General features: G+C 45.7%; 1 protein-coding gene and 1 long non-coding RNA gene across 3 annotated transcripts in view; one reads left to right on the top strand and one right to left on the bottom strand.

Moving 5' to 3' along the window:
* Positions 1-390: 390 nt before the first annotated feature.
* Positions 391-20922, bottom strand: part of LOC140460334 (uncharacterized) — a 30751-nt gene continuing 10219 nt past the window's right edge. For both annotated transcript variants that reach the window (XR_011953990.1, XR_011953989.1), the window contains one exon: positions 391-2003. This is a non-coding gene — a long non-coding RNA (uncharacterized lncRNA). The remainder of the gene's footprint in view (positions 2004-20922) is intronic.
* LOC140460333 (uncharacterized) lies at positions 1745-19218 on the top strand. Its single transcript, XM_072554805.1, has 3 exons — positions 1745-1848; positions 3843-4024; positions 15279-19218. Exon 3 carries the CDS (start codon positions 15675-15677, stop codon positions 16596-16598), a length of 924 nt encoding a protein of 307 aa, XP_072410906.1. The 5' UTR covers positions 1745-1848; positions 3843-4024; positions 15279-15674; the 3' UTR covers positions 16599-19218.

Raw genomic sequence — 20922 nt, 5'->3', positions numbered from 1 at the left:
TTTTGGAGGAATACTGTATAACTGTGAGACTGAAAACAGTTTTCCCACTGAACGTTAAACAGATACTGAGAATGTAAAACGTCATAAAGTGTGTTCCTGGGAAATGGAGGAGAATTGAACTTGCCAACATGAACCAAACTTTGCAGAGAAAGGAAATTTTCTGGGACGGAAGAGGTTGATAGCAGTCAATAATTGTCAGATTATTTGATGAAGGTAACAGCTCATATGGGGTGATTACTGGGGATCCCAGAAGATTCGTATAGAACTTAAAAAATCTTTAATTAGGTTTGAAACATTGTTTTGTATTTTGATTGATAAGGTTTATCTAAAGGAAGAAATATGCTAACTTTAAAAAAATCAAGGTTAAGGAGGGACAGATTGATTGTATGATTGTTTGAGGACAGATAAAAAGACATTTATTGACATTGAGGTGGGAGTCGAGCTCAGAGTGATACAATTCTAAAATTTCACTCTGTGAATGAATGGAAAACTGCTTAAAGATTGGCTCCTGGTCTTATACTTCACCAATTTAGATTGCTGATTTGACAACTCTTGTAATCATAGAATCCCTACAGTGTGGGAGCAGGCCATTCGGCCCAGCGAGGCCACACTGACCCTCCGAAAAGCATCCTACCCAGACCCACCCCATAACACATCTCTGCATACCGTGGGGCAATTTAGCACGGACAATCCACCTTAACCTGCCCATAGGTGACACCGGCGTACATGCGCAGTGTTTGCTGACCATAGGTGGAAACTGGAGCACTGAAAGGAGGGCAAAGGAATGTGCAAATCCCACACAGACAGTCGCCAGACGGTGGGATCGAATCCGGGCCCTTGCAGTGTGAGGCAGCAGCGCTAACCACTGAGCCAGCGAAATGGCTGATCTTTAAAACATTGAGAAAAGCTAAAATGATATATTTAGAAACGTCAATAAAGTCTGAAAGCATATTCAATTGCTTTAAAAAAAACTGCAGACATCTTTCTGAAACTTGCAGTTAAACCACAGTTGAGAACAGGCTGTGAGGGAGGAATGACCTATTCCTAGTCTTGTGAAATTGGTTCAGAATAGGTAGAAATAGAGTCATGGAATTGCAGAGCACAGAAACAAACTTTTTGGTCCACGCCGATTACATATCCTAAATTAATCTAGTGATCTGTTTGCCAGTATTTGGCTCATATCTCTCACAACCCTTCCTTTTCATAAAGAGGCCTTTCCAGAACCCATCCAGAAGGCTTTTACATGTTGTAAATGTACCAGCCTTGACACACGGCCTCTGGCAGCTCATTCCATACACGTTCCACGCTCTGCGTGAAAATTTATCCCTTTTGTCCCTTTTAAATCTTTCCCCTCTCACCCTAAGCCGATGCCCCTCTAGTTTTGGACTTCCTCTAACCTGGGGAAAAGACATACGAAATTGAGCAGCCAGACAAAATTCAAAAACAATAAAATGTTGAGTCTCAGGAAAACAAATTTGTGGCACCAGTCTTTTTTTTCTCTCCTATTAGCATTTAGACCGAAAATTTGTCGGTTACACCAACACCTCCACAGGACAAACTACGCATGCTTCTCGGTGTCAGCAAACACTGCGCATGTACGCCGGTGTCAGCAAAATATTGCGCATGCTCCTACCTGACAGCGGAAACAGTACGCGACATTCTTTTGATAGACCAATAGAAAGCGCCAGAAGACCGGAAGGAGTGTGGTCTTCCTGCCATTGGGAACGCCCCTATTCTCTGAATGCGGACATTGGACCATGAGTTTGTGAAGCTGTAGTTGCTGTTCTTCTCTCTCTGAATGAAGATTGAGCTTTACCTCAAACTGCAACTTTCCTCTGTCCAACATCTGTGAGTACAACACACTCTTTTCTCACTCCCTTTTCCATTTTATTTTTTCATTCTGGAGTTCAGTTCTTGACTTGCAGCAAAGTTGGTTCAGGTCTGTGTCTTAATTGGCAAACACATGGCAAATGCAGTGACACAGTGTGAAGTTATAGTCTTTCCTGTGAAATAAAAACAGAAAGGAGATGCATTGTTTAAATGGTGATATATTGGGATGTGGGACAAGTGAGAACTGCAGATGTTAGAGATCAGCGTCGAAATATGTGGCGCTGGAAAAGCACAACAGATCAGGCAGCATCCGTGGTGCAGGGCAGTCAATGTTTTAGGCAAAAACCATTCATCAGGAATGATGTGTGGACGTACAAAGGTGCCTCAGCTACCTTCTTCTCAGGCTTTCTATCCCAGTCAATGCCAGTTGTCAGACAGGTGCAGCAAGCAATGAGCAAGGCAAGTGGTCTGAGACAGCTATATTCCCAATTTTACAAGCCAGCGTTCTACCCAAAATATCTGATGGTATAAAAAACAGTCAACTGCTGTGTGGCACTTGTGTGGGTTGGAACAGAAAGTAAAGTCTCTTCCATTCAGGTGGAGGTGTCTCCACACATCCACTAACCCCAACTCCTCACACTGGGGCAGCACGGAGGCTCAGTGGTTAGTTCTGCTGCCTCACAGCACCAGGAACCAAGGTCTGATTCCGGCCTTGGATGACTGTGTGTGGAGTTTGAACAGTCTCCTCGTGTCTGCGTGGGTTTCCTCCGGGTGCTCTGGTTTCCTCACACAGTCCAATGATGTACAGGTAAGGTGAATTTGCCATGCAAAATTGCCCATGGTGTTAGGTGCATTAGTCAGAGGGAAATGGGTCTGGGTGGATTACTCTTCGGAGGGTCAGTGTGGACTTGTTGGGCCAACTTGTTTCCACACTGTAGGGAAAATAATCAAACTAATCATGTCCACCTACTGCTTAGATCGTGCAGTCATACATGCCAGGCCCCTTGTCACCCTGTCTACCTCAGGGTCTATGAGGAGATTAAAATTCCCTCCTACGATCGTGCTGTGCACCCCAAGACTCATTAATTTAGCAACTCCATCAGTTAGAAATGTAAAAGGGTACACATTGGGGGGGGGGTGGGGAATATACATTCAGGACGCCATGCTCTTCTCCATGTAGTTGAGCTTTAAGAATGATGAACTGTCCAAGTTCGTCCTTAATTTTCTCAACTACCTGGAAAGGGAGGTTCCTTCTTATCAGTATAGCCACTCCTCTACTCTTAGAGCTAAAAGGAGAAGAATACCCTATCATAACTCCCCCACCACCCCACCCCACCTTGCCCACAGCTAACATCTTGGATCCTTCCAACTGAGGCTGTGCCCTAACCCCAGGCAATTCACAGATGAACAAAAAACACGTTATTTACATTCGGAGAGTTAAAAATGGATGCCCATTTCCCCCCTCTCTCCCCCCCACACACACACCCCTTCTCCATACATCTTAACCACAGGTAAAGCCACCCCCAAACCAAAACCAAAAGGACAGCAGTTCAAACAAAAGTCCTCACATAATGCACAACTGACCGATATACTAAATAATTCTGGTTTTACATCAAGGCAGTACGGAGAAGCCGATAACCACAAAAAAAATGGAGAGAGAGAAAAGAAGGGACAGAAAGAACTGTACCATTGTCTGTATCGATGGCCCCATCCCGACCTGAGCCCTTGAATTCAGAGAATTCACAAAGTCCTTCGCCTTTTCTGCTGAATCAAAATGATATACTGTCCCCCCATGAGCAAAATGCAACACGGCCAGGAACCTCAAGGAACATTGTATGTTCAGATCCCTTAATTTTCTCTGAACTTCATCAAAAGCCCTTTCTCTTCATAATTCTGGCTCCTGAGAAGTCCTGAAAAGATATTATTCTTGAGCCTTTAATGCACAAAGCCTGTGGATCTCTTCCCAGTCTTCTTGCTGTTTCAATCACTAACTGTTTTTCTTTATAATGCAGGAGTCACACAAGGACCGTGCAGGGGCGTGGGTCCGGTCCTGACCTGCACATTGCAATCCGGTGGGCCCGCTCCAAACTCAACAGGCCCGACTCCAACTCCAGCCCCAAGAACATCAGGAACCACTTCTCCAGGATTCCAATGAGGTCTTTGCCTTCCTCATGTTCCGGAAGACCCACGAGCTGTAAGCTTTTTCTCCTAGTTTTATTTTCCAGGTCGTCCACTTGCTCCTGAAGGACCCAAACCTGGTCTTCCAGCGTTTGGATCCTTCCTCCTGAGACCTCCGCCACGGTCTCCGATGCCACGGTCCTCTCCTCTGCTGCCTATTCTCTTTGGGCCAACATTTGAATTTACTGCTCGTGCTTTTCCAGCATGGCAGATAGTGGTTCCACCGCTGCTTCAATCTTTTCTCAGAGTTTGCCAAACTCCAAGAGTAACTGCTGCTGCCCCATTAAATCCAAAGGGACTGCCCTGGGAGTTTGAGCAATGGCTCCAGGCACCCCCGGATGTAGTAGGGGAGTGCACTACCTGCTGCACTCCTTTTGGCCCCTTTCCTTCATTTGCTTTCATCCTGGTCTTAAAGCTGTCAAACCACAATTTTAGCAGCTCCAGAAGTTCACTAAGTTTATATTAGTATTTTTTTTCTCCTAAGGATAGTTAACGAAGGGGGCGGGGGCGGGGTAAAGGTCCACATTGCCATAGGATATGGCACAGAGTCCAACACAGCAGACCACTCAGACCACCGCCATCTTGGATCTCCAAGAAAATGGTTTTCAGACCAGTACAGAACAGCTACAGCATCATACAGCACAGATACAGACCCTTTAGTCCAACTAGTCCATGCTATGTTCTCAAATTAAACTGGTCCATTTGCCAGTGATTGGCCCATATCCCTCCGAACCTTTCCTATTTATGTACTTATCAAAATGTCTTTTAAACATTGTTACTGGACCTGCATCCACCACTTCCTCTGGGCATTGATTCCACACACAAACCACTTTCTTAAAAAAAAGTTTCTCCTCATATCTTTTTAAATCTTTCTCCTCTCCCCTTCAAAATTTGCTCCCTCATCTTGAAACCCCCACCCTAGGGAAAGGACACCTGCTGGTCACATCATCTATATCCCTCATGATCTTATAATCCTCTATAAAGTCACCTCTCAACCTCCTACACTCCAGTGAAAAACATCTCAACCTATCCACCCAGATGTAAGTATATTCCTATCCAGTTATGATCTGTTCAGTGCTGGTGCAGGCTCGAAAAACCAAATGGTCTACCCCTGCTCCCAATTCAGTCACACTGTGTGAGACCATAAGACATGAGAACAGAAATTAGGCTGTTCAACGCATCGAGTCTGCTCCGCCATTCAATCATGGCTGATAAATTTCTCAAACTCATTCTCCTGCTTTCTCCGCATTACGTGGGTTTCCTCCGGGTGCTCTGGTTTCCTCCCACAATCCAAAAATGTGCAGGTTAGGTGAATTGGCTACGCTAAATTGCCCGTAGTGTTCGGTGAAGGGGTAAATGTAGGAGTATGGGTTTGGGTGGTATACGCTTCGGCGGGTCGGTGTGGACTTGTTGGGCCGAAGGGCCTGTTTCCACACTAAGTAATCTAATCTAATCTAAAAAAAACCTTTGATTCCCTTGATACTCAAGAAGCTATCTATCTCAGTGGCAATGAAGTTTATAGATTCAGCATTCTCTGGCTGAAGACATTTCTTCTTATCTCCACTCTGAAAAGTCTTCCCCTTACTCGAAGGCTGTGCCCTCACGTTCTCGTCTCTCCTACCAACGGAGACATCTTGTGAATGTCCACTCTGTCCTGGCTGTTCAGTATTCTGTCTGTTTCAATTAGATCCCCCCACCCCACCACCCCACCCCCCTACCCCCGAGTGTGGCCTGTTAATCAGCATGGACCAGACCCTTCAGGATGTGGTACAGAGGAATTAGGTTGAGCAAAGTGAGAATGGGGGAAGAGTCTGAGGGATGGAGATTTTCAGCTTTCTGGGAATGAGAGGAAAGAAAGTTTGATATAAATTAGAATTGATTAGATAGGCTGAAGGGCCAAGGATTGGCAGATGGAGTTTAATTTAGATGAGTATGAGATTTTGCGTTTTGGGAAGGCAAATCAGGGCAGGACTTATACACCCAGTTCTAAGGTCCTGGGGAGTGAAGCAGAATAAAACGACCTTGGAGAGCAGGTTCATAGTTCCTTGAAAGTGGAGTCACAAGTAGATCAGATAATGAAGGAGCTGTTTGGTATGCTTCCTCCATTGGTCAGTACATTGAGTTAGACCATGTTTTGGAATACCACACATAGTTCTGATCTCCCTGCTGCAGGAAAGATGTTGTGATACTTGAAAGAGTTCAGAAAGAATTTACAAGGCTGTTGCCAGAGTTGGAAGGTTTGATCTCCAGGGAAAGGCTGAATAGACTGGGTCTATTTTCCCTGGAGTGTTGGAGGCTGAGGGGTGACATTATAGAAGTTCATAAGGGGCTTGGATAGGATGCATAGCCAAGATCTTTTCCCAAGGATATGTGAGTCCAAAAGTATAGGGCATAGGTTTGAGATGAGAGGGGGAAGATTTAAAAATAACCTGAGGGGAAACTTCCTCACAAAGATGGTGATGTCTCTGTGGAATGAGCTGCCAAAGGAAGTGATGGAGGCTGGTACAATTACAACATATTAAAAGGCATCTGGATGGGTACATGAATAGGAAGAGTTTTGAGGGATATGGGCCAAATGCTGGCAAATGGGACTGGATTAATTTAGGATATCTGGTTGGCACCATTGATTGGGCCGAAGGGTCTGTTTCCATGCTGTGTGACTCTAATCGTCTTCAGTGAAAGTAGAAGTGTGGTTGTGAAGACTAGACGTCCAGAGTAGTTTTCAAAGATGTTTTGCCCTGACTGGGAGCAGAAGTTACAATGAAATCTTTCACTTGTGAGACAGCAACTGAGTGAGGGAGCACATCTGGAATTCTGGTGGTAAGTGGGAATTCATTGCACTGTGGGGATGACGTGCTTTCAGGTTTACTGGCAGTAAGTACAGTGTGCTGAGTGGAGAACCTAGTGAAGGGTTAGGTGGGTTTTTGTTTTAAACTGCTCATTTCATTCAGCCTTCAACATTGTATTTCCAACGCTGTGCATCAGAAGGACCGGTGAATCAGTAACTGGTATCGTTAGAAGCCTTACAATTTTCAGTACTGCAGGTATTGCATTGTTTCATCAGCATTGTAAAGGTTACTGGCAGCAGTGGGAGGTGTGGGCTGTATTCACTAGAAATATAGAAGGGGTAGAGCCTCCCACCCACCCTCCTCCTCTAACCTAATAATAAGATCCGTTGTGATAAGCAGGTAAGTGCTGCATTTTGCTTGTTTGTTTCTTTAGGTCTAGTTTTTAAAGTTTACCTTTTAAAGGGATGGCAGAGAAGGCAGTGCAATGTTTCTCTTGCAACATGTATGAGGTGAGGGAAGGCATTGGCGTCCCTCCTGATTACACTTGCAAGAAGTGCACCCATCTCCAGCTCCTCCAAGACCGTGTTAGGGAACTGGAACTGGAGTTGGATGAACTGCGGATCATTCGGGAGGCAGAGGTGGTCATAGATCAGAGCTTTAGGGAAGTAGTTACTCCGAAAGTTATAGAGAGATGGGTGACAGTGAGGGGGAGTGGGAGGAAGCAGCCAGTGCAGGGACCCCCTGCGGTAATTCCCCTCAAGAACAAGTATACTGTTTTGGATACTTGTGGGGAGGGATGACTTACCAGGGGTAAGCAACGAGGTTCAGGCCTCTGGCACGGAGCCTGTCCCCGTTGCTCAGAAGGGAAGAGTGGAGAAAGGTAGAGCGATAGTTATTGGGGACTCAATAGTGAGGGGCACAGATAGGCGGTTTTGCGGGGGCGACAGAGACTCACGATTGGTATGTTGCCTCCCAGGTGCAAGGGTACGTGATGTCTCTGATCATGTTTTCCGGGTCCTTAAGGGGGAGGGGGAGCAGCCCCAGATCGTGGTCCACATTGGCACCAACGACATAGGTAGGAAGAGGAGTGAGGATGTTAGGCAGGCTTTCAGGGAGCTAGGTTGGAAGCTCAGAGCTAGAACGAACAGAGTCGTTGTCTCTGGTTTGTTACCCGTGCCACGTGATAGAGAGTCGAGGAATAGGGAGAGAGAAGAGTTAAATGCATGGCTACAGGGATGGTGCAGGAGGGAGGGATTCCGGTTTCTGGACAACTGGGGTTCTTTCTGGGGAAGGTGGGACCTCTATAAACAGGATGGTCTACACCTGAACCCGAGGGGCACCAGTATCCTTGGGGGGAGGTTTGCTAATGCTCTTTGGGAGGGTTTAAACTAACTCTGCAGGGGCATGGGAACCTGGACTGTAGCTTTAGGGTACAGGACCTTGAGTGTAGGGAGGTTAGGAACATGGCATCGATCTCGAAGGAGGGTGCCTGTAAACAGGAAGGTGGCTTGAAGTGCGTATACTTCAATGCCAGAAGTATAAGAAATAAGGTAGGTGAGCTTGCAGCATGGGTTGGTACCTGGGACTTTGATGTTGTGGCCATTACAGAGACGTGGGTAGAACAGGGACAGGAATGGCTGTTGCAGGTTCCAGGGTTTAAATGTTTTAGTAGGGTCAGAGATGGGGGTAAAAGAAGGATAGTATTACAGCAGTAGAAAGGGTGATGGAGGAAGACTTGCCATCTGAGGTAGTTTGGGCGGAGGTTAGAAATAGGAAAGTTGAGGTCACCCTGTTAGGAGTTTTCTACAGGCCTCCTAATAGTCCGAGAGAAGTAGAGGAAAGTATTGTGAGGATGATTCAGGAGAAGAGTGAAAGTAGCAGGGTGGTTGTTATGGGGGACTTTAACTTCCCAGATATTGACTGGGAAAGCTATAGCTTGAGTTCGTTAGATGGGTCGGTGTTTGTCCAATGTGTGCAGGAGGGTTTCCTGACACAATATGTCGACAGGCCAACAAGAGGTGAGGCTATACTGGATTTGGTTCTAGGTAAGAACCAGCCAGGTGTTAGACTTGGAGGTAGGTGAGCACTTCGGGGACAGTGACCACAACTCGGTGACTTTTACTCTAGTGATGGAGAGGGATAAGTGTGCACTGCAGGGCAACAGTTATAGCTGGGGCCAGAGAAATTATGATGCGGTGAGGCATGACTTAGGATGCGTGGATTGGAAAAATAGACTTCAAGGGAAGAACACAAATGATATGTGGAGATTGTTCAAGGAACAGCTAATGGGTGTCCTTGATAAGTATGTACCTGTCAGGCAGGGAGTAAAGGGTCTTGTGAGGGAGCCGTGGTTTAATAAGGAATTGGAATCCCTTGTGAAAGGGAAGAGGGCGGCCTATGTAAAGATAAGGCGTGAAGGTTCGGTTGGGGCGATTGAGAGTTAAGGTAGCCAGGAAGGATCTAAAGAGAGAGCTAAGAGCAGCAAGAAGGGGACATAAAAAGTCCTTAGTTGGTAGGATTAGGGAAAACCCAAAGGCTTTCTATAGGTATGTCAGGAATAAAAGGATGACTAGTTTAGGTATCGGTCCAGTCAAGGATAGTAGTGGGAAGTTGTGCGTGGAGGCGGAGGAGATTGGTGAGACACTAAATCAATACTTTTCGTCAGTATTCACTCAGGAACAGGACACTGTTGCTGATGTGAATATTGAGTCACAAGTGATTAGAATGGATGGCCTTGAGGTACGTAGGGAAGAGGTCTGGGGAATACTGGAAAGGATGAAAATAGATAAGTCCCCTGGGCCTGATGGCATTTATCCTAGGATCCTCTGGGAAGCTAGGGAGGAGATAGCGGAGCCATTGGCCTTGATTTTTATGTCGTCGTTGTCTACGGGAATAGTGCCAGAAGACTGGAGGATCGCGAATGTGGTCCCCTTGTTCAAGAAGGGGAGCAGGGATAGCCCGAGTAACTATAGGCCAGTGAGTCTCACTTCTGTTGTGGGAAAAGTCTTAGAGAGAATTGTAAGGGATAGGATTTATGAACATCTGGATAGGAATAATGTGATCAAGGATAGTCAGCATGGTTTTGTGAAGGGCAGGTCGTGCCTCACAAACCTTATTGAGTTCTTTGAGAAGGTGACCAAGGAAGTGGACGAGGGTAAAGCAGTAGATGTGGTGTATATGAATTTTAGCAAGGTGTTCGATAAGATACCCCATGGCAGGCTAATGCAAAAACTACACAGGTATGGCATTGAGGGTGCATTAGAGGTTTGGATTAGGAATTGGCTGGAAGGAGACAGAGGGTAGTAGTTGATGGTATAGGTTCATCTTGGAGCGCAGTTACTGGCGGTGTTCCACAAGCATCTGTTTTGGGACCGTTGCTGTTTGTCATTTTTATAAGTGACCTGGAGGAGGGGCTTGAAGGCTGGGTGAGCAAGTTTGCGGATGACACAAAAGTCGGTGGAGTTGTGGACAGCGAAGAAGGATGTGGCAGGTTACAACAGGATATAGATAAGTTACAGAGCTGGGCAGAAAGGTGGCAAATGGAATTCAACGTAGCTAAGTGTGAAGTCATTCACTTTGGTAGGAGTAACAAGAAGATGGATTACTGGGCTAACGGTAGACTACTTGGTAGTGTGGATGAGCAGAGGAATCTTGGTGTCCATGTACACAGATCTTTGAAAGTTGCCACCCAGGTAAATAGTGCTGTGAAGAAGGCATATGGTGTACTGGGCTTTATTGATAGAGGAATTGAGTTCCGGAGTCCTGAAGTCATGTTGCAGTTGTATAAGACTCTGGTGCGGCCTCATCTGGAGTATTGTGTGCAGTTTTGGTCGCCATACTATAGGAAGGATGTGGAGGCATTGGAACGAGTGCAGAGGAGGTTTACCAGGATGTTGCCTGGCATGGTAGGAAGATCGTATGAGGAAAGGCTGAGGCACTTGGGGCTTTTATCGTTGGAGAAAAGAAGGTTTAGGGGAGATTTGATAGAGGTGTACAAGATGATTAGGGGTTTAGATAGGGTTGACAGTGAGAACCTTTTTCCGCTAATGAAGTCAGCTGTTACTAGGGGACACAGCTTTAAATTAAGGGGTGGTAGGTATAGGACAGATGTTAGGGGTAGATTTTTTACTCAGCGGGTTGTGAGTTCATGGAATGCTCTGCCAGTAGCAGTGGTGGACTCTCCCTCTTTATGGTCATTTAAGCGGGCATTGGACAAGCATATGGAGGTTATTGGGCTAGTGTAGGTTAGGTAGGCTTCAGTCGGCGCAACATCGAGGGCCGAAGGGCCTGTACTGCGCTGTATTTTTCTATGTTCTATGTTCTAAATGATTAAGCAGTGACAGAACACATATACGAGAGGGCAGGGTGGGACTTGTCTTTCGATTTGCAGAAAGTGGGAGGTTCTGGGAGCTGTCATCCTGAGTGCACTCAACCTTGGTAAATCATTGAAGCCCTACAGTGTGGAATCAGGCCATTCAGCCAATAAAGGCAACGCTGACCCCTCTGAAGACCATGCCACCCAGACCCACCCCCACCCCACCTATCCTGTCCTGTCCTGTCATTTCTGCTGGTGAATTAGACTAGGACTAGGGGATATGGCCTCAGGATTAGGGAGAGTAGATGGAGGACAGAGATGAGCAAGAACTGCTTTCCCTGGAATGTGGTGAATCTATGGAATTCTCTGCCCAAGGAAGCAGTAGCAGCAGCTTTATTCAGTATATTGAGGATACAGTTGGCTGGGTTATTGCATTATAGGGAATTAAAGGGTAGTTGGGACAATGCAGATAGGAGGAGCTGAGATGATGACCTTAATGAATGGCAGAGCAGGCTGGATGGGCCAAATGGCCGCCTCCTGCTTCTATTACTGTGAAACTATAACTGTGCATTTCCCTTGGCTAACCCACCTAACCTGCACATCCCTGGACACAATGGGCAATTTAGCATGGCCAATCCAAATCAAGGCCGGTGAGCAGTGTGGTGATGTGGAAAATGAACGTTAGAGAACGATAAAAAGAGACAAGGAGGATAAACGTACCAGCAATCAAAGCTGGAGTCCAAAGATCACAAAAAAAAGTAAAAGCTGAATGTGTGCTGCATTGTAACGAAAGTGAATGAATTGGCTGCACACATTGAAGAGAATAATTATGGTCTGAGACTCCTTACAGAGAAGTTTAATGGGAAGCTCGGTAAAGGTAGATGGTTGGCATTGCTAATCAAAGCACTGATCACAGGGTAGTCTGGTGTCAGCTCGGATTTCAGGTCCTGATTTCTCTGTCCTCTGTTGATCTCCCTGTTCCCACAGAGTAAGGTGTCGTATGTCCTCAGCTCTGCTGGGTTTTTGCTGAAGCTTTGACCCCCCTTTTCCACCTTCCAGAACAATAAAACATTCAGTCACTCAAGGCCCAACCCACATTGCCCCAGCCTGTCAACCACCCAGACAGAGAGACTCATCGTAGTGGGGAATAAACAAGAAAAATGAAACAAAATTAGAAATAAATAGGTGAGTGTGTTTAATGTTTGTTCATTGGGAAGTCAGACAGAAATAAGGGTCTCCCAGGATTCTTATGGTACCCAACTTGAGGAATTCTCTCTCCCTTACATCTAACTATTAGTACCCAACTCTGATTTATAACAACACTTACAGAAATAAAGCATTTGTGATCAAAATAGACATAGAGACAAACAGCATAGACATAGACATTTGCTTTCTCCCAAACACGCACACATGCATATAAGTGTATAGGGTGAATTTGTATTTGCAGAATTATATTTATAGATACATTGAACATTACAGCGCAGTGCAGACCCTTTAGCCCTCAATGTTGCACCGAACTGTGGAACCAATCTGAAGCTCATCTAACCAACACTATTCCATTCTCGTCCATATGCCTATCCAATGACCATTTAAATGCCCTTAAAAGTTGGCGAATCTACTACTGTAGCAGGCAGTACATTCCACACCTCTTCTACTACGGAGTAAAGAAACTACCTCTGACCATCTGTCCTATATCTATCACCCCTCAATTTAAAGTTATATCCCCTCATGCCAGCCATTGCCATCCAAGGAAAAAGGCATTCACTGTCCAACCAATCTAACATCCCAGTAACTCTCCTCTGAACCTTTCCCAAAGCTTCCACATCCTTTCTATAATGCGGTGACCAGAACTGTACGCAATGCTCCAAATCTGGCCGCACCAGAGTTTTGTACAGCTGCAGCATGATCTCATGGTTCTGAAACTCAATCCCTCTACCAACAAAAGCTAACACACCGTATGCCTTCTTAACAGCCCTATCAACCTGGGTAACTTTCAAGGATCTCCGTACTTGGACACCAAGATCCCTCTGCTCATCTAGATTACCAAGAATCTTACCATTCGCCTAGTACTCTGCATTCCTGTTGTTCTTTCCAAAGTGAATCACCTCACACTTTTCCACATTAAACTCCATTTTCCACCTCTCAGCCCAGCCCTGCAGCTTATCTATGTCCCTCTGTAACTGACAACATCCTTAGTCAGTATCCACAACTCTACCGACTTTAGTGTCATCCGTGAATTTACAAACCCACCTTCTGTGCCCTCATCCAGGTCATTAATAAAATGACGAAGAGCAGTGGACCCAAAACAGATCCTTGTGGTACCTCACTAGTAACTGAACTCCAGGATGAATATTTCCCATCAACCACCACCCTCTTGTCTTCTTTCAGCTAGCCAATTTCTGATCCAAACTTTGCGCATTTTTTTGAATAAAATCAATCTGCTGGCAGTCAATGCATGCATATAATATTTTGTAAACTTCACTTTGGAAACAGAACATGTCAGATTCAAAATTGGGATACAGACTGAGTGTGACCTCATACCTTTAATGCATTGTCTGAGCTGAGGTGTCAACTTTTGTTACAAACCTTAAGTTATCTCGAGAAGGTGATTTGTAAGAAGTTCTGAGATTTACATATTAATGATACCTACAACCCATTCTAAAAGATTAAAGACTGATGGTTTGCCACGTCTGTATGTTTAGTTTCTCACTGGTGTTGGTGTCAATGCCTTGACCCCTTGTCTGGTTGTTTCTAAAGACGCTGTATTGCAGGTTTATCCTGAATTTATACAGTTTTTCTTTGCTTCCCAAAATCAGATCTGCTCCCACTGAGCAGTATCCCAATGTCGTGAAAGATGTTAACTTTCAGGTAGAGTTATTCAAAAGAGATGTTTTTACTTTTTTGGCCCTGTAAGATCCTGAATTAGCATCCTTCAGGAAAATTAGAGTGGAGTGAGAATGGATAGAGGGAGAGACATTGGTATGGTGCTTTCAATTTTGTGGAATAACAAAAGAAAAGATTGTTCTGCAGAAAAAGAATTGCTTGTTCTGAATTTCTACCCTGGACTGATGTTAAAGTGGAGATTTGAGACCGCCCAGGGAATCCCTTGTGGACTCGGACCTGTAAAGCCTCCCTCTTGATTCGTCCTGGAAATCGTACTGTTTGGAAGTCTGGAATAAAGATAACCTTGCACAGCTCACATGTCAGATACAGTTCTTTTATAAAACGGCTTCGTAGTAAGGAGGGCAAACGTTCATCATAAAATGGCTTCCCGACACATTGTGCAAGAATCTCTTCAATATTCGACCTCGAATAATTTATAAGCTAGGAGCTGACTCTTGCTTTTTAAGCACTAAACCATTCTGTACCTGAGGCAGAGATGTTACCGTAAGGTTGCATTTACACTGATTCAATCTTCGAATGAAACATGCCTACGTTTCAAGTTTGTGATTCAAATTCAAATAAGACATAGGATCTAATTAGTTAGAATTGACAGTGGGGCAGTCTGTAAAAACAGCAAGTAAATTAAAGCTTTATCAGTATTTCCTTTTACAGAGTTTGCATTTCAGAACCAGAATTGGCTTCTCAAAATGCAAGTAAATTCAATCCATACCAGCTAAGCACTAAGAGTAAATTTTCTGCTGGATTCAACAGCCTCAGCACTAAAATGGTGTCTCTCTCTAGTGTCCTTTTGAACTCTCAAGTCAGGGTTTTGTAACAGCAAAGATTTATTTTCTCGTGACTGCCCTGCTTGCAAGGGGTATACAAATCCATTATAATTGACAGCAACTGACTGTTAATTACAAAGTTTTTGATAGTACCGAGTTTTGTTTCAGGGTCAGAATCAAACACTGTCATTAATTTCACAAGGGAACGGTAGTGAATGTTATCTCTTGCTGTCCTGTTCATACAGATTCACCGATGCTAAGGCAAACGTTCTTAATTGTCTTACAGCATCCTGTTATCACTTGGTAAGCCCAGGTGTCCCTCTCTTTTACATTCTTTAAGATGCCCCCCTTTTCTGAGCCTGCTGTCTGTCTATTTTCTGGTGTAATAAATGTGTTCTATAATTCAGCATTACATTTAGTCTAAATGTTTTAAGGACAAGTTTTAAGGCTATAGACCTTCTCAGTGACAATGATGACTTTTGTAATCTCTTTTTACAGAGTATTTGATCTGAAAACTGAAGTTTAAAAATCAACAGATGAAGGGCTTATGCCCAAACCGCCGACTCTCCTCCTCAGATGCTGCCTGACCTGGGGTGCTTTTCCGCACTTTTTGACTCTGACTCTCCAGCGTCTGCTGTCCTCAATTTCAAGTCAATGTTTGACAGTCATTCAGTCCATTGGGACTGGAACGAGTTTTGACTAAGATTCTGTGAGAAGGAGCAAAGTTTTTCGGTCCCTGTTTCAGTACGTTTTCAGCATCAGTGGGACTGAATGAGAGACCCTACAGTTACAGCGTACTGAGTGTGGAACCTAAAACAGTTATCCAGCCTGGAAAGAGGAATTCACGGCAGGGAGGGACTGTACACGTGTTTGTGTGCCGCTGAAGCTTCAACCATGGAGAAACCCGAGGAATCCCACCCCGTGGAGAAACCTTGGAAGTGTGGTGACTGTGGGAAAGGCTTCCATGTCCCATCTGTCCTGGAGGCTCATCAGCGCAGTCACACTGGGGTCAGGCCATTCTCCTGCCCAGAGTGCGGAAAGGGGTTCAGCAGTTCCTCCACCCTGCTGAGGCACAGAAGGGTCCACACAGGGGAGAGGCCCTTCAGCTGCCCTGAGTGCAGGAAGGCTTTCAGCAATTCCTCTGACCTACTGAAGCACCAGCGGGTCCACACCGGGGAGAGGCCATTCTCCTGTTCAGAGTGTGGGAAGGGGTTCAGCAGTTCCTCCACCTTGCTGACCCACCGGCGGGTCCACACAGGGGAGAAGCCCTTCAGCTGCCCTAAGTGTGGGAAGGCCTTCACCCAGGCCTTTTCCCTGCTGAGGCACCAGAGTGTCCACACAGGGGAGAGGCCATTCACTTGCCCAGAGTGCGGGAAGGGGTTCAGTGATTCCTCTGCCCTGCTGACCCACCGGCGGGTCCACACAGGGGAGAGGCCTTTCAGCTGCCCTGAGTGTGGGAAGGCCTTCACCCATGCCTCCAACCTGCTGACCCACCGGTGGGTCCATACCAGGGACAGGCCATTCAGTTGCCCCGAGTGTGGGAAGGCCTTCAGCAATTTCTCCCACGTGCTGATCCACCGGCGGGTCCACACCGGGGAGAGGCCATTCGCTTGTCCTGAGTGCGGAAAGGCCTTCAGCAATTCCTCTGACTTACTGAAGCACCAGCGAGTCCACACTGGGGAGAGGCCCTTCAGCTGCCCTGAGTGTGGGAAGGCCTTCACCCAGGCCTGCAACTTGCAGAGACACCAGCGGGGGCACCAGTGCTCCCAACAGTCGGATTCTGCCAGTGAGGCTGCTGTGGGTCACCCCCAGGACTGAACCTCCTGCCCAGTCTGACAGTGGGAGAGTTGGTGGGCTTGTTTTGTTTTCTGCTGGACTGCACCCACTCCCACGGTGGCTCAGTGGTCAGTAGCATTGCCTCACAGTGCCAGGGACCCGGCTTTGATTCCACTATTGGGGCAACTATCTGTGTGGAGTTTGCACATTCTCCTTCTGTGCCTGCGTGGGTTTTCTCGGTGTTCCAGTTTCCTCCCACAGTCCAAAGGTGTGCAGGTAGGGTGGATTGGTGAAGTTAAATTGTCCCAGTGTACAGGGATGTGTAGGTGTGGTGCATTAGTCGGGGGAAATGTCGAGTCATAGGGTAGGGAAATGGGTCTGGGTGGGTTACTCTTCAGAGGGTCAGTTTGAACTTGTTGGGCTGAAGGACCTGTGTCCACACTGTAGGGATTCTGTGATTCTATGAACTTTGCTCCATTGGGTGCTACTGCTCGTTGAGCCCAGGACTGCACATTCCCACTGAAACAATCTGCACAAACCTAAGCCTGTTAGGCCATTCAGCCCATCGAGTCTGCTCTGCCATTCGTTCGAGACAAAAACAAACTGCAGATGCTGGAATCCAAAGTAGGCAAGCAGGAGGCTGGGAGAACACAGCAAGCCAGGCAGCACCAGCAGTAAAGTCAGTGTTTCAGGTATTAACCCAATTCATTGACTTCTCCACCAGAAATGATTTACCAGGATGTTGCCGAGTGTTTGGGCTACAGGGAGAGGTTGAATAGATTGGGGCTGTTTTCCCTGGAATGTCAGAGGTTGAGGGGTGACCTTATATGGGTTTATAAAATCATGAGGCATATGGATAGAGCAAATAACAAGGTCATTTCCCTGGAGGTTGGGCAGTCCAGAACCAGAGGGTTTATGGTGAGAGGGGAAAGATTTAAGTGGGACCTAAAGGGCAACCTTTTCATACAGAGGGTGACACATGGATGGAATGAGCTGCCAGAAGAAGTGGTGGAGACTGGTACAATGACAGCCTTTAAATAGCATCTGGATGGGGACATGAATAGGAATGGTTGAGAGGGATATAGGCCAAGTGCTGGAAACCGACCCTTTGGTCCAACCCATTCATGCTGACCAGATATCCTCAATTAATCTAGTCCCATTTGCCAGCACCCCTCTCAACTCTTCCTGTTCATACACCCATCCAGGTGCCTTTGGATTAGATTCCCTACAGCGTGGAAACAGGCCCTTCGGCCCAACAAGTCCTCACCGACCCTCCGAAGAGTAACCCACCCTAACACAACTGGCAACTTAGCATGGACCTCAAGGGACAAGTTTTCACACAGAGGGTGGTGCATGTACAGATTGAGCTGCCAGGGGAAGTGGTGGAGGCTGGTACAATTATAACATTTAAAAAGCATCTGGATGGATATATGAGCTAAATGCTGACAAATGGGAGTAGATTAAATGTTGGATGTCTGGTGAGGATGGAGGAGTTGTACCGAAGGTTCGGTTTCAGTGCTCTACATCTCTACGACCAGGCCTCTCGGGTTCACACACAAAGAATCTGTCAGTAACGTTGGGTTTCAGAGTTCGGTTGAAGCAATGTGGTATCTTTTATAGAGACTTCGAGTCAAAAGAGATGCACAGCAGGGAAACAGACCCTTCAGTCCAACTCGTCCACGCTGACTGCATATCCCAAATTAATCTCATCCCATTTGCCAGCACTAGTCCGTATCCCTCTAAACTCTTCATATTCATGTTCCAATCCAGATGCCTTTTAAATGTTGAAATTGTACCATCCGCCACCACTTCCTCTGGCAGCTCATTACATACATACACCACTCTCTCCGTGAAAAGGTCTCCCCTCAGGTCCCTTTTAAATCTTTCCCCCCCCATCCTAAACCTCTAGTTTTGGATTCCCCACCCTGGGGAAAAGATTTTGACTATTTACCTGATCTGTGCCCCTCATAATTTTATTAATATCTACCAGGTCACTCCTCAGCCTCTGATGTTCCAGGGAAAAATACCTGCAACTTATTCAATCTCTCCCTATAACTCAAACCCTCCAACCTCAGAACCATCCATTGAAATCTTTTCTGAACCCTTTCAAGTTTCACTACATCCTTCCTGGAGACACAATTTGCAGGTGTTCAGTGTTATGGAGCAGGCCAGATCCCCTCAAAACATTCTAGGAAGGTAGCTCAGACCCTAACTATTTTTAGTTGTTTTAGGCAGAGGTATCTCAGGAGTGATGTAGCTGGTCAAATCACTTGGCTTCCAGGTAAACAATTTATTTACACACCGCCGAATGAAACCTTTGTGACCACTCCATTGACCTGTGTTGCCACCTTCAGGGTCCAATCGCCTGAACACCCAGATCTCTAACTCCCCCTCGCGAGAGCCAAGAGTCCTCCGTTCTGTTGAGGGGGGGAAATTGGATGTCAGTCATCTCTGTATTAGAGAATGTATCATTTAAATAAAACTGAGAAGGGCATTCCTGACAGAAGATTCAACAGAAGGTGGCACAGAGTATTCCAAGAGACACGGAACCTGGCTGTAATCTGAGAGACTAAATTCCATTTTTTGTTACAAGAGGGAATCATATTTATTGGATCAGCATATCATGAGAACCTTGTTTTATTCCAGAACAGTCAGTAGTTCGAAGGGATTTATTTGGTTTGTTAATAGTTTATTTCATCTGTTCACCGTTACTGTTGGATAAATAAATGGATTTTTGTTGATTTTAAAGTGTCAGGGATTTATTTTTAAACATTAGAGCAGGTTACACTACTGTTCACATTAATTTGACAGATTATAGGGCGATGCACTTCTCTTTGGGTGTTTCGGTTTGAGATCTCTGGTGGGGTGGGAGTTGGTGTCAGCTTTCCCTTTCTAACAGTATTGACGTGATGTCATGCTGAATGCAGTGGAGTCAATATTAATCCCAGCCTCTTGCTCTGGTTGTGGGTGAATCGCCTTAATTTGGTCACTGACTCAGAAACAACACACAGAACCAATTGCTGAAACAATGATTCACACTTCATTGCACATTGCAACCAAAACTAAAAACCCTTGAGTAAGCAAGTTCAGTCTCACAGCTGCCACCCTCCCCCCTCCCGGCTATCACCTGACTGCTGACAGAATTTAACCGAGTTTCCATCGACAGTGCCCATCTCTGGAAGGGTCAAGGGGTTTGACGAAATATTGTTCTTCCAATACTGCTCCTGCATCGTTATGGAGTGAGAACGTAGAACAATACAGCACAGTTCAGACCCTTCAACCCTCGATATTGTACCAGCCTTTTATCCAACTTGAAGATGAGACTAGCCTGCACACCCCTCAATTTACTGCCATCCATGTGCTTGTTCAGCAGTCGCTTAAATGTCCTTAAATGTATCTGACTCTCATTCCAACCCTGGAAGTGCATTCCATGCACTCACCATCGGAGTAAAAAACCTACCTCTGACATCTCCCCTAAACCTTCTTCCAATTACCTTAAAATTATGCACTGTCATTTCTGACCTAGGGAAAAAGTCTCTCGCTATTCGTTCTATCTATGCCTCTCAACATATAGTACACCTCTATAAAGTCACCTCTCATCCTTCTCCGCTCCAATGAGAAAGGCCCTAGCTCCCCCAACCTAAGACATCCCCTCCATTCCAGGCAGCATCGAGGTAAATCTCCTCTGTACCCTCTCTCAGCTTCCTGTTGTGGTTTTGTTCGCCGAGCTGGGAATTTGTGTTGCAGACATTTCGTCCCCTGTCTAGGTAACATCCTCAGTGCTTGGCAGCCTCCTGTGAAGCGCTTCTGTGATGTTTCCTCTGGCATTTTCCCTACACATCTCTCCTAAAATTAGGTGACTAAAAGTGAACACAATATTCCAAGTGTGATCTAACCAGTACTCCATACAGCTGCAGCATAACCTTGCAGCTCTTAAGCTCAATCTCCCTGCTAATGAAAGCCAACACAGCGTACACCTTCGTAACAACCTTCTCAACCTGGGTGGCAACTTTGAGTGATCTATGGACTTGGACTCCAAGATCCCTCTGTTCCACCACAGGGTCAAGAATCCTGCCTTTAACTCCATAGGTTGAACAAACAGAGGGGTTTGGTGAAATGAGAATCATTAGATAAATGCTATTGAGCGAACTGATGGTGCTATGGGCTGGCAAATCTCTGGGTATAGGTGGACTTCATCATAGAATTTTAAAAGGTGGCGAATGAGTTCATATTTGCATTAATGTTAATTTTCCAAGATTTATTAGATTCAGGCAAGTTTTCCTCAGACTGGAGAGTAACATATTTAATACTTCTGTCCTCGAAGGGAAAGATACATCATGGAAAATGTGGTCCCTTGAATCTATGG

Source organism: Chiloscyllium punctatum, chromosome 36, assembly GCF_047496795.1.
Source record: "Chiloscyllium punctatum isolate Juve2018m chromosome 36, sChiPun1.3, whole genome shotgun sequence".
Classification (NCBI taxonomy): domain Eukaryota; kingdom Metazoa; phylum Chordata; class Chondrichthyes; order Orectolobiformes; family Hemiscylliidae; genus Chiloscyllium; species Chiloscyllium punctatum.
The sequence above is the reverse complement of the archived record's forward strand: the minus strand, read 5'-3'. Positions and strand labels throughout refer to the sequence as shown.

Bases quoted from the DNA above. Each gene is read 5' to 3' on its own strand.
- LOC140460333 (XM_072554805.1), top strand. From the start codon at position 15,675: ATGGAGAAACCCGAGGAATCCCACCCCGTGGAGAAACCTTGGAAGTGT.